Source organism: Podarcis melisellensis, assembly GCF_964234715.1.
Source record: "Podarcis melisellensis genome assembly, chromosome: 5".
Taxonomy (NCBI): Eukaryota; Metazoa; Chordata; class Lepidosauria; order Squamata; family Lacertidae; genus Podarcis; species Podarcis melisellensis.
In genome coordinates, this window is record NC_138537.1 from 28,317,463 (window position 1) to 28,330,434 (window position 12,972).

At 40.7% G+C, this 12,972-nt stretch overlaps 1 protein-coding gene across 1 annotated transcript in view; it reads left to right on the forward strand.

Moving 5' to 3' along the window:
- DNER (delta/notch like EGF repeat containing) overlaps positions 1–12,972 on the forward strand; it is a 108,896-nt gene that overhangs the window by 77,305 nt on the left and 18,619 nt on the right. The window contains exon 8 of the mRNA XM_081910656.1: positions 6,186–6,410. Within this exon, the coding sequence (XP_081766782.1) occupies positions 6,186–6,410 (225 nt within the window). The remainder of the gene's footprint in view (positions 1–6,185; positions 6,411–12,972) is intronic.

Consider the following 12,972-nt stretch of genomic DNA (forward strand, 5'->3'; position numbering starts at 1 on the left):
GGAGTGAGCAGTGAGGTGGCCAAGTTTGCTGACGATGCCAGATTATTTAGGGTTACACAGATAAGAAAATGGCTTCTACAGCTATGTTCTGCTTGCGGGCTTTCCACAGGCATTTGGCTAGCCGAACCCAAACCAAGACTGTATTCCAGGGTTGCAGTGGGAAACAATTCCCCCCAGGTCAGAAGCAGATAATGTGCTTTCCAGAAGCTGCTGGATTACAACTCCCATCATCCCTGACCAACCCCTTAGTATCTGGGGCCGATGAGAGTTTTGAATACAGCAACACCTGGAGAACACCGGTTGTTCATGTTCCTGATGTGTTCATTCCTTTTACATGGATCTGCAGACATGTTTAAAGACATGCTTCCAAGCAAACATTGTAACAGCTGCCAGTCATTATTGAGTTGCAACAAAATTTTCTTGCAGAGCTCTGGGACAAAGCATTTTTGGTGTTATGGCAGTTACCTGTACAGTAGAATGGTGCCACAGGTCTCCTGTTAGCTGCTCTAAATATGTTGTCTAATTGATCTTATACTGCAAAATAGTTTAAGCATAGTGGTCTAGTGCTGATAACTGCTAGAAGATAATAATTTGGCAAAGAAAACAATGCATTCAATTGTTCACACTGGGGGGGGGGGAAATCACATCAATTTAGTTTATCCCCTTTTCACCTCTCGTGAGAATTAGCTTTCCCTTGCATGCCATCACCCACTCCATTGGCTTTATTTTGAGGCTTGGGGTGGGAAGTGAGATTAAAATACAGACACATTGCATTTGTCTGAGAGATAGCAGCTTGGAAAAGCAGGTGTGTTAAGTTGCACATATGGCTATTTTTAGACTGCCCTGAAATTTTCAGGGAAAAGGAGTCCTTCTCTGGGGAAAATCTTGCTTTCCTTCATTGTGCTTAATTGTAGCTACACGCTGAGAAGAGATTGTGCACTCTGAAATGCTAATTTTCGGCTCCCTGGGAAAACATAGACCATGGGCTAGAATACACTAAAAAGCCCTGGAGTTTGGGAGAAGCAATGTACAGTAACTATAAAATAAAATGAAGCAATGGTGGAAATACATAACTTTGGGAGAAAGGGAAAAAGAGGAAGGAGGAGCTGTGAGTTTGACTGTCAGGTTACTGTGACTTGATTCCTATAAATGAGTCGCTTACTATAATTTGCATGATCGGCAGTTGAGGACTTGACAAAATAAGATTAGTGGTGCTCAGTTACTGCTGGGCAATTTGTTTGCAGATGTGGGGTCTGGGACATGTGTTTGACAGGGAATTAATGATGAACAACCAGGCTGCTGCTGCTGCTGCGTCGTCTTCTTCTTCTTCTTCCTCCTCCTCCTCCTCCTCCTCCTCCTCCTCCTCCTCCTCGAATTTAGTTAGGAGAAGGGAAATAGAGAGATGTGGAAGTATAGCTGCAATTAGGTAGAACTGGATGTATAGCTTTCTCGAAACCTGATACAAGGTAAGTGGATTTGCTTCCAACTGAAGGCACCTCCCGATTCCACCACCCCTACTGTAGCCCAGCCACAGCCTTCCAATATTTTAAAAAAATAGTGGCTAAGGGAGCCATTATAGGATGTAGGGAGACTTGTCTGTTTTCCCCACCATCCTTTAATTCAAATTCTGGTTCTCAGTATCTCATCTAAAATAAACCAGAGCTGCCCCCCCTGCTTGGGGAAGTGCAGCACGTAATAGAAGCATGAAATATGTGGTGAGAACAGATGATAAAGGGAGCTAATAAAGAAGTTTTAGTGCATGACCCATTTGCATCATAAAGATCAGATCTGTGGGCAAGGTGCCAAACTCTTGAGCTGCAGGAAATGAGGAAGGCAAGATTCTTAAGCAATTAATGTAGAGAAGGCATTGGAGAGCATTGGAGAATGATAAAAAAGAATTGGTAAAGATAAGTTTCAGATTTAGCAACTCATGCTTAAATACTTCTGTAATTCCTGTTGAGCATCGTGTTTCAGTTGTATAATATATTAAGGAGACTAGCTGCATTCATTTCACTTTGAATTTCACTTCTAATTTCTGCCGTTCCATATTTGACCTCCAAGCCGAGCAAGGCTTAGATTTGAATGTGAACTTCATTTTTTAAAATAGTTTTCCACCTGCCATGTTTGATTAGCTAAAATCTCAGTTTAATGACAGAAACCCTTGTGAAAGTGGTTGAGATGATTTATGGGCAAATTAATAGTGCTCTCTCTCTCAGAATGCTAGAATGCAGGAACCTCCTGAGTGGATATCATTGGTTTTGAGCCTTTACAAAATGGGATTCCCTCTGTTTATGATCAGTTATCTTCAAGGTTATTCTATATCTGTGTGTGCTTGAAAGAATGTCTACTTTGTTGATGCAGCATTTACTACAGCTCTTTAATTTTAGATTACTGTTTGTTATGTGGTCGCCACTTGAATGGCTTTAAAAGATTATTATTATTATTTTATAGCATAAGATTTATCTCCGGCTTCATTGTAATAAAACCTTTTAAAAATAATGACTAATTTAGACAAGCTCATAGAGAAAAAGGTTGTAAGTGATAACTAGCCATGATGAACTAGGATCCATGGTTTTCCATCTTCAATATGAGCTACCTTCTCAGGTTGACGAACATGGCTTGATTAAACTCTAGGCACATATGGGCAGCTCTGAATTGTCAGTTGCACACAGACCATTGAATGTTACTAAAGAAAAAGCAACCAGTTCAACAATGGGCACAGTACTCAAGAAGGCCAGCAGTGCCAGATTTAGAGATTTAGGGTGGTGCAGGTAGTTCCTCCGCAGAGCACATCAAAACAAGGGAGTGCAAAATCATCATCATCTGTATTTATATGAGTAGCTGCTGAGAAGACCCATAAAAAAGCAACTGGACCAAAAAGAGTTATTGTGAAAATAAGAAGTAATTGGTGGGGCACCAAATTTTGGCCTCACTCTGGGTGCCGTATTACCAAAGTCCGTCCCTGAGCCTAGAGTGAATCAGGATTTAGATTCAGACAAGCAAACTTTCTTAATGTTTTGAGTTTTGCATTCACTATGGGAATCAGGTGAAATTATTTCCATAAAGTCTTTCATGCTATAGTTTGGGCTAGTTACAAGAGCTTGCAAAAATATGATCCAGTGAATATTATCTATGGAGTCCATATATTAGAAATTGGTCAGAAAAAGACTAGTTCTGTTTGATTGCCAGTCTTCTGTTTTTATTCAGAAATAAAAATTCAACACCATGTTGGGTAAAGCTTTCCACCAGTATGCATCCAGTGTCTTCTCACTGCTTAAAGGGAACAGGCAGCTTGCTCATAGCTCAGCAAATTGTCAGTCTACCCCTGCAGCCATCAGCCATTAATATCCCCCTTCTAACTCAGTAATCCATCTGTTCCTAATGGACTGCAGGCATAACCTGCTGCATATCAGAATTAGAAAAGGCAACATTCTTATAAGCTCCCTGAAACAACTTGTGAATATACAGTATTTGCAGAACACATTTGTTTTAGCTAATCATTTACCACTGTTGAAACTCCTCTGTTGTTGTTGTTTTAATCATTATTATTCGTTTATATTCTATCTTGTAATTGATTGGTTTGGGGCCCATGGAACCTGGATTCAAATTCCTGCTTTACCATGAGGTTCACTGCATTAAATAGGATAACCTCATGAAGGAAGAGTGGCATGCAGATGTAATTTTTTAAAAAGATAAAATATTGACTTCATCTGGGGTGTATAAGTCTACTCTTTGTTGCTGAAACACATTGTCTAGATTGGCCTCTGTTTTTCCTTTTAGACCCGGTTCTTGCAAATTTTTGTTTCGGTTTTGATTACTTCTTTCCTGTAATGTGAATTTTGTGTTTCCCTTTGACTTTTGTAATGGAAAAATAAAAACCATTTGTCTTGTTTGCTTGCTTGATGTACCCAACTGTGTGTTTCATATCTGAATATTTTATAATCACTAATCCTAGATACTAGCTTCATTTATCATGTGTGGCTATATGTTTCTAGGATTAAATATCCAGTGTGATCACCAGACACTTAACAAAGCAATGCTGACCCTCTCTAAAAATGCAGTACGGTGAATGATTCCCTCCCAAGGCTATTAACTGCTATTGACCATTACCAAGCCAAATAATTAAGCCCCTTCTTGATAATGAATCTGTACTCATTATGGTGCTCTCTAATCTGTAAAACATTTCCTGGATTCACTTTAGTAATAGTCTCCTGCTGCACTGCAGCTGGATTAGGGTATCACCTTATTCAGTTATTTTACTGATTTCTCCACATATTGCAACTTTAATTCAAATGTCATGTGAGCAAAAAAAAAAAAATCTTCATATTTCTTGAACAATGATATTTATATTTGTTGTTATTTTGCCATTTCCTGTTTGTTCCTTGCCAGTGGTAGATTTGCAGTCTCATTAAACCTTAGTGAGCTTCAAGCTTTCATCACACTTCTTATTACCAATAATATTCTTATCCTGAAGGCTTCCTCTCTCCCTCCTTCAATTTTGTTTGTGAAGGAACTGTAAATATCAAAAACTGCTAATAAATTCAGTGCTTAAATGTGTTTTTTTTCCTGCAGTTTTTCATGTTTATACTGTGAGGTTCTTCCACCCGAGCATTTATTTTTCCATTGGCTTGACTTGTCTGGAAATCTACTGTTATTTAATTAACGGTTCACTTTCCACCAAACGTCAACAATAAAAGCATATAAGTTTCTAATCCAATACAGATACAGACTGGTTTTTAATACTGGTTTTAAATCCACCTGTGGGAGTTTTTTGTGGCAACATTGCCAACAAATAGGTATTTCTGTAAATACCTAATCAGTGCATTTATTTATAGTTCAATAGGGCTTAGAATGAACATCGGTGGCAAAGATGGCGGCCAGCATCAAAGAGCATAAGAAAATAATACAGGTCCTATTACAGTATTGCATCATATTCCCCACTATTAATATTGTTCCTAGTTCAAATCATAGCACAAGAAACACAATTTTTTTTCTGATGTTCCACAACGAACTGAAAGCATATGGGAATCACTGTGTTAATACATCAGAGGGAAGAGTGAATGGATAATTCGAGAAAGAATAGCTGAATTCTACCATGAAGTTCAGGAGCACTTAGGGGAGGAGGCCATATTTAGTAGCAGATACATCATTGTGGGGAGAATAAAGAAACTTATCTGAAACAAAGATCAGTGGTAGAATAGCTTGAGGGTTTTATCATGGGCGTAAATGGGGAGCATATTACACTTGGAGTTAGAATCATGGGCATAATGTAAGCATATTTTAATAAATATTTCAGATGAAGGGTATACTGTGGGAAATTCCATGAACACGCATCCCTATGAAGCTAATAAATGTATTTGGTGTCCTTAGCTGAGAGGAGAGAGTGTTAGCTGTGACCCTCCCTTTACATTTAGGTTGTGCGGATATTACAGTGGTACCTCAGGTTACATATGCTTCAGGTTACATACGCTTCAGGTTACAGACTCCACTAACCCAGAAATAGTGCTTCAGCTTAAGAACTTTGCTTCAGGATAAGAACAGAAATCGTGCTCCGGATGTGCGGCAGCAGCAGGAGGCCCCATTAGCTAAAATGGTGCTTCAGGTTAAGAACAGTTTCAGGTTAAGAACGGACCTCCAGAACGAATTAAGTACTTAACCCGAGGTACCACTGTATTATTTATTACATTTGTATACCACCCTTTATCTGAAGGTCACAGGGTGTAAAAATACAAAACGAGAACACAAAATACAAAATAAAACAAAAACAAACCAATAACTTCCCATCCACAAACACATTTAAAAAACCATAGAATGTTAATCAGCCCAAGTCATGGTAATAGAGAAACACTTTTGCCTATTCAGTGAAGGCACCAGGCAGGCCTTCCTTTGGGAGAGCATTCCACAAATGGGGAGCCATCACAGAAAAGGCCCGTTCTCATGTTGCTCCTCTCTGGACCTCTTGTGGAGGAGGCACATGAAGAAGAACCTCAGATGATGATTTCAGGGTCCAAGTCTGTTTATATGGGGAGAGGCAGTCCTTGTATCTGTATCTAAGCATGTGTTAGGATAACTCTAGCAAAAAAAATAATAATCTGTTTTTAAATGGTGTCAAGGCTCCATGCTTTGACAAAGGTTTGGTAAATGAAATGCGTGCATGCAAATAAGTTCCACTTGTTTTGTTTTAGGGTACCTGGGAACATCTTGTGAGGAAAAAGTAGACGCCTGTGCTTCATTTCCTTGCAAGAACAATGGGACCTGTTACACAGACCGGCTTTCCTATTCTTGCAGTTGTAGCCCAGGATTTACAGGACCTACCTGTGCCCAGCTGATCGACTTCTGCGCCCTGAATCCTTGTGCCCATGGCATCTGTCGCAGTGTCGGAACAAGTTACAAATGTCTCTGTATCCCAGGTTTGTATGGCCCTCCTGCACTCCGTCAGATGCTCTTGGCATCGAGAAACACGTACGTGGAAATTGCTTCCTTTCCCCTCTTTAGTATATACATGCCAGCAATACATTAGTTTCAGTGTGCTATAATGATAGGTATTGATGCATTCTATATTGAATTTAAAAAACCCCCACACAGAATGAACATGCAAATTGTTTTCTGTATAACTTGTCTGGTATCTGATCTGACATTTTAACAATACTGTTCCAGGATACCAATTTTAAAGTGATAACACTAAATTAAGTAGCAATATGATTTGAAAACCCACACCAAAACACCTTACTTTTACAGATGCAGGTTTTACTTGTCACGGGAGGAAAAATAGCTGGATGAGGTGATTACAGCTGTATGTTATTTGTATTTGCAGAAAATGGAAAAAACACGCTTTATAATATGACTATGTTGCACAGTACCCATGAAATAGTAGGTTTTACAACCATTTTGACATGAGAGGCCATGCATTGTAAAGAACATATTGTTGCACACCATCCCAATCTCTGTTCAGTGCGAGATTCCAGGTACTTAGCCAGGTTTTGGTTTCCTTGCAATGTGAGACAGCAGAGATGGTGATGCCTTTATGATATGTGGTTTATTTACACATATTTACAGCCTGAGCCTAATATGGATGGTCTCACAGCATTAACAACCCCCCCGCCCAAAGGTCTTGCTTTTGTCATAGTCACAGGCTTGGAATACAGTGGTACCTCAGGTTACATATGCTTCAGGTTACAGACTCCGCTAACCCAGAAATAGTGCTTCAGGTTAAGAACTTTGCTTCAGGATGAGTACAGAAATCGTGCAGCGGTGGCGCGGCGGCAGCAGGAGGCCCCATTAGCTAAAGTGGTGCTTCAGGTTAAGAACAGTTTCAGATTAAGAATGGACCTCCAGAATGAATTAAATACTTAACCCGAGGTACCACTGTATAGCAGAAATCAAGCATAATTATGTCTCTCTGGCTGCTGCCTACTTTTAGCCCTGCTTACACACCACCATCTTGGCTATTGTCCTTCCAAGTATCAGCCAGGCGAGGAGGGGAAAAGGCCCACCCATTTGCTCGGAGGACAAAGAGCAGCCTCTTTTGTTATACAGACAACTCCCTGTTTATGCGATGGTTATGCTCCAAGGCACCACACATTTAAGTGAAATTGTGTGCATTTGAAACACAATTGAAAAAGCCTGCAGAAAACGATTCTGCCACTGCCTTGCTCCCCCCCCCCTTTATGTGTCATTTTCGGGTCACTTCTGGGTTTGGCGCAATGTGTAGTTGTGCGCATATTTGACTCACGTAAAATAGTCGCTACCTATACTATATTCTTTTTTAGATGGTCCTTAGGACCCTTAACTCCCAAAGAAACTTGCCTGACTAGTGCAACAATGGAACCCTTCATTAGATTTAAGCCCTTGCTAGATCCAGGACCCCAGGAATTAGAAGGAATTCCTGCATCAATGCAGACTAACTTCCCGCACTCACAACAATATAGGGTAAAGGTGGTGGAAACATGCTGATTCATTGTCTATATACTATATACGACTTTTTCTGTTCTGTATTCAGCTAAAAAAAGCTACAGGGACAAAATAGTAAAGGTTGGAGCTCTCACAGCAGTTCTACATAGTGTAAAGGGCTATTTTTTAAACCAGCATCCTACTTTTCCCTTTCAGCCTTTAGCAGGGATGGAAGAACTTGATTCTGTGATCTTTGTGGTACTGCTGCCGATCAAATGCTTCCCTTGCTCTCTTTCGCCTTTTAGGATCTGTGGTGCTCTTGCTCTCAGGTCACTGAGGACCGTTGGAGTAAAGTGATGAAAAGCAGAACAAATGATGAGTGCATTTGTGTTGATGCCGATCATAGTGCAGATTTAAGGAACAGAGTTGAAACTGACCAAATTCGGTGTGACTTTTAAACTCAGTATCAAGTCAAGAGTGTAGAGTTTCAGCTTAAAAGGGCAGCCAGTTATCAAATTGCGCCTTTAATTTATTTGAAATGCGCGTTGGTGTATAGGTTTTCCAGGGGCATGCATAGTAGCAATTAGAATAATATCTCATGCAACATATATATTTCCTCCTAGCTGCGGAATATTTCTGAGTTTATATCTGTGCTCCTTTTGCGTGTTTCTAGTCACTTTGCTTCTTATGCCAATGCTAAGTGTCCCTTCCCCATAAAAAGGTCCAGTGCTAATTACTGGGGTGGGGGGAGAGCTTTCTGAGCAGGAATTGTGTAATAATAATAATAATAATAATAATAATAATAATAATAATAATAATAATTTATTTCTACCCCGCCCATCATAAAATACAGTAACCTATTAAACATTAAAAGCTACCCTAAACAGGGCTGCCTTCAGATGTCTTCTAAAAGTCTGGTAGTTGTTTTTCTCTTTGACATCTGGTGGGAGGGCATTCCACAGGGCGGGTACCACTACCGAGAAGGCCCTCTGCCTGGTTCCCTGTAACTTGGCTTTTGCAGTGAGGGAACCACCAGAAGGCCCTCGGCTCTGGACCTCAGTGTCCAGGCAGAACGATGGGGGTGGAGACGCTCCTTCAGGTATACTGGACCAAGGGCATTTAGGGCTTTAAAGGTCAGCACCAACACTTTGAATTGTGCTCGGAAACGTACTGGGAGCCAGTGTAGGTCTTTCAGTGTGACTCTTAATTGTTCTCTTCCCTTCCACACTCTTACCACATTTTTCAGTTTTGCCCTTCTGTGACTTTCATTAAGAGAATATTGGATGGATGGAATAAAGAGCGTGAGGCTCAGTGGCTGCAGGTGCCCCCGGAAAGCAGTGGTTTCACACAAGTCTCACCCATTCTCTCAGAAATTCAGGCCACACTGGAGTGGCCCTGATCACCACTTGCATGTGGCTCTCAGAAACTTGGCCATGGGGAAAATACAGCCCCGAGGCTGAAAAAGGTTCCCCACATAGGAACTCTGGAAACTGCCTCATATTGCATCAGACCATTAGTCCATCCTGTTCAGTATTTTCTACTCTGCCTGCCAGCAGCTCTCTTGGGTTCCAGGTGTGTCTCTCCCAGTCCTACCTGGAGATGCTGAGAACTGATGCTGGGACCTCCTGCGTGCAAAGCAGATGCTCTACCAATCTTCCACACCCCATAACAGAAAATAATTATTTGCTAATGGTGTTCCCAAGTAGTGTCTTTGAAAGGGCTTTTCATGGGACAGCTAGCTAAGATGTATTGCCTGTGCCGTTTATCATGGATGAATCAGGGAAGAAAGAAACCTATAAATTCTGTTTAGTTCTGGTAATCAAAAGAACCCTCTGCTCCTCCTGCAAATCCACAGCAAGATATTTTAGCATGTTGGAAATAGTGTTCAGTTGCTTGCTGGCTAGCAGTCAGACAGGTATTTTCTAGGCAGCAAGCAATGGGAAAGAAAGGTGGCAGCATGGCTTTTGTTTCTTTTAGTGTGCAACATACAGCATCAAGGCTGCCAAGAGAGCAGCTTCTGAGCTTCCTGATGCAACTGTGGTTTCGGAGTGTTTTTGTGCGTGCTTTGAGATGCTCTCTGATCTTTAAGCAGTTCTTCGTGCATAAAGGAAAAAGGTACATGTGGCTCTAAAGGTACCTTGGAGCTACTGATAATATGAAATAGTATGCAGGGCTCTGAGTTACATATGCAGAGGATTTAAGAGGGAGATGTGTTGAGCATCAAAAAGCTCCATTGTTTGGAGAAAGAGGAGAAAAAGCAGAAAGGCAAATTCACGAGGTCATTTCCTCTTTTTTTTACTGCAAAGATGCCACTGTCAAAGAGGCCTGTGCATTGTTCCCGCCCCCGCCCCTTGTAGGCTTCCCTCTTATGCATATTCAAATACTCAGATAACCACTTGCTATGAAACACTTAGCACGTGCTCGATTTGCAAAGATGCTCGATTTGCAAAGATGTCTGCAATCCTTTCAAGAAGCTCTATTGAAATTATGTTCAGAGGTTGGCGGGGGCAATGAAAGGCAGTCTTTCCAAAACATGTCTTACATGTGATTCTGTTCTGCCAGTGATGACATCAGTGTTTGAGAGCTGGCAATCAGGGACTCCGTACTGCAGCTAAAATCCTGGTCCACCAGGCTATACTCCCGGACAGTCATTAATTTTAAACCAATGTCTGGTTTTGAATGTAAAACATGTGACATGGTTTCCACTGCTTGATGTCACCCCTTTGTGACAAAGACAAAGGACTCCAGCCTCTTGTTCCTGAACATGGAACAGGGTTTTTGGGACCATTTTACATGAAAAGCAGATGCTGTATCACTGAGCTGCAGCTCTTCTACATAAATAGTTAAATGCCCGTGGCATTTTGCAGGTGGCCTTGTGGAATTATTCACATGGAGAGATGTGCCCCAAGCCACCACACCTACAGTACCAAATAAGCAGGCAAACATGCAAGGTTTGCAGGCTATGCTGACTTCTGCATATTTACCTAATTATTATGGATTCATTACGGGGTGGAATTGGTAATATTTAGCTATGTAGCACTTTCCACAAATTAAATATATTTTGCAAGTCTGAAAATGGGATTCATATTTCGGCAGGGCTTTCAGGGATCGTAAGATGAGATGCATGAAAAAAGCTGATGTATGAATTTTTACAGGTGGTTAGCTCAACATTGGTTGGAGGCAGAATGTTGGTCGTTCCGAATAGTGATCAGGTCACTCATGCTTCTGAATTAATGTGTTGCCTGAAAGCACTAAACTGCGATAATTCACAGAAAGGAAGTGAGATGAACGAGATGAAGGTGAAGGGGATCCATATTAGGAGACATTAACTCTGTTTTCATTTCCAGTTGTGTGTGTGTGTTCGTTGAACCGAATGAAATGGGAAATGGGCGCACTGGCTCAGCCCATTCATTCAGTGTAAAAGCTTCTCTGTATGCATACACAGCTGTTTGTGCATAAGTCCTTCCATGTGGCGAGAATCCCCTCTGTGATCAGGCTGTTACACTATATACAACTGTGCACAGGACCCATTTCACATATTCCACCGTGAAGACCCGGCCAGTGGGTGCACTTTTGTTCCCTTTCTTAACACGGGATCAAAAGTAAAAACAGTGCTCTTTGGATCCATCCTTTCCAGCTTGCAGATGTTTCTGTACTGGCAACCCTCTCCCCCAAATACAGTTGCATTTTATACCCAGAAGTGCATTTTATACCCGGTTATTTATTAATCTGGCATATCATGTGAGAATCATCAACCCCTGTATGTAAGTCCCCTCTCCTAGTATCACGTCCATAACTTGAGGTAGCATCACTTTCTCACTTTTTCCAAGGCCTCTGGTTAATGGGTTAGTTACTCTCGTACCCTTGCTCATAGCATAACTGGTTTTCCTGGCGGCTGCTATGCAGGGAAGGGAACTAATCGTTTCATTTGTGTGTTAAAAACCTATTCCGAACTTGCATTTACAAAAGAAAGTTACAGAATATAAAAACTTTTTGTTTGTTAATTTAGAGGTGACTTGCACATGGGAGAAGACTCTCCTTTGCCTTTATAGGGCTTCATCTTATTCTTATAAAGAGCATTTTTTTCGGCTGACATCAGGAGAGGTGGAATTGACATTTTTCTAACTAGCCAAATGAAAATGTGGTGTCCTCCCTTCTTGAAATTTAAGAAGTGTGGTAGGTGGAAGCCACCCTCTAGTGGAGAAAAATGGTATTTTCAGCACAGACTTGCAGTCTTCAACTGGTTGCCCTATAGAACAGGTTGATACTCCTTTGTAAAACAAGTCATTAATTTAACATGTAAATCAGAGTGTTTCCTCACAGCCAAGGCTGTTTGGGGGACAGTGTGGGGGGGGGACTTTTTCAGTCACATATAATTCAGAGGTATGCATATATTGAGAGTTACATGAATTTATTTACAAGAGCATTTTCTTGGTGTTGTTTTATTTTATATATAAGAATTCATTTTAAGCCTGCATATGGCAGTTTTCTAGTGCCTGCTCCACTGTGTCTTATTAAAGAATGGCCACAAAGTAATGGCAGTTTATCCCTTATGAGGACATGAAATCATGTGAAATCCAATTGATTTCAGGACTCTAGTGAAATAATGAGTAAGCCTTTTGTTTCTATGGCACAAAGGCCTGGATCCAGCCTCAGTCATACTTGGAGTAAACCCACTGGGAGTCAATTAGTCATGATTAATGACCAATTTCAATAGATTTGCTCTTGAGTATGACTACATCTTGCTTATTATTTGACCAGAGCCCTAAAAAATCTCACTTGGATTTCTCTTGAGTAATATATACAGTGTTCACAGAGCATGTTTGTCATTCAAAGTTTTACTTGATCTTTCATGCAGTGAAAAAGCCTGTTCTGCTGTTTATTTATTTTTTTAATTAAATAAATGGGCCGCCCCCATTTATATTTTCCTCAGAGGAAATGAGAACAAGGTAGTAAAAAAATAACATTAAAATGAAGACAATTTCTAGAAAAGCCTGTTATGCTCTTTCAATAGCATCACTTCCAACTTCAAGCCAACAAATTGAAAGGAAATAGGTTTTAGTCTGAACTCTCAACTGGCAG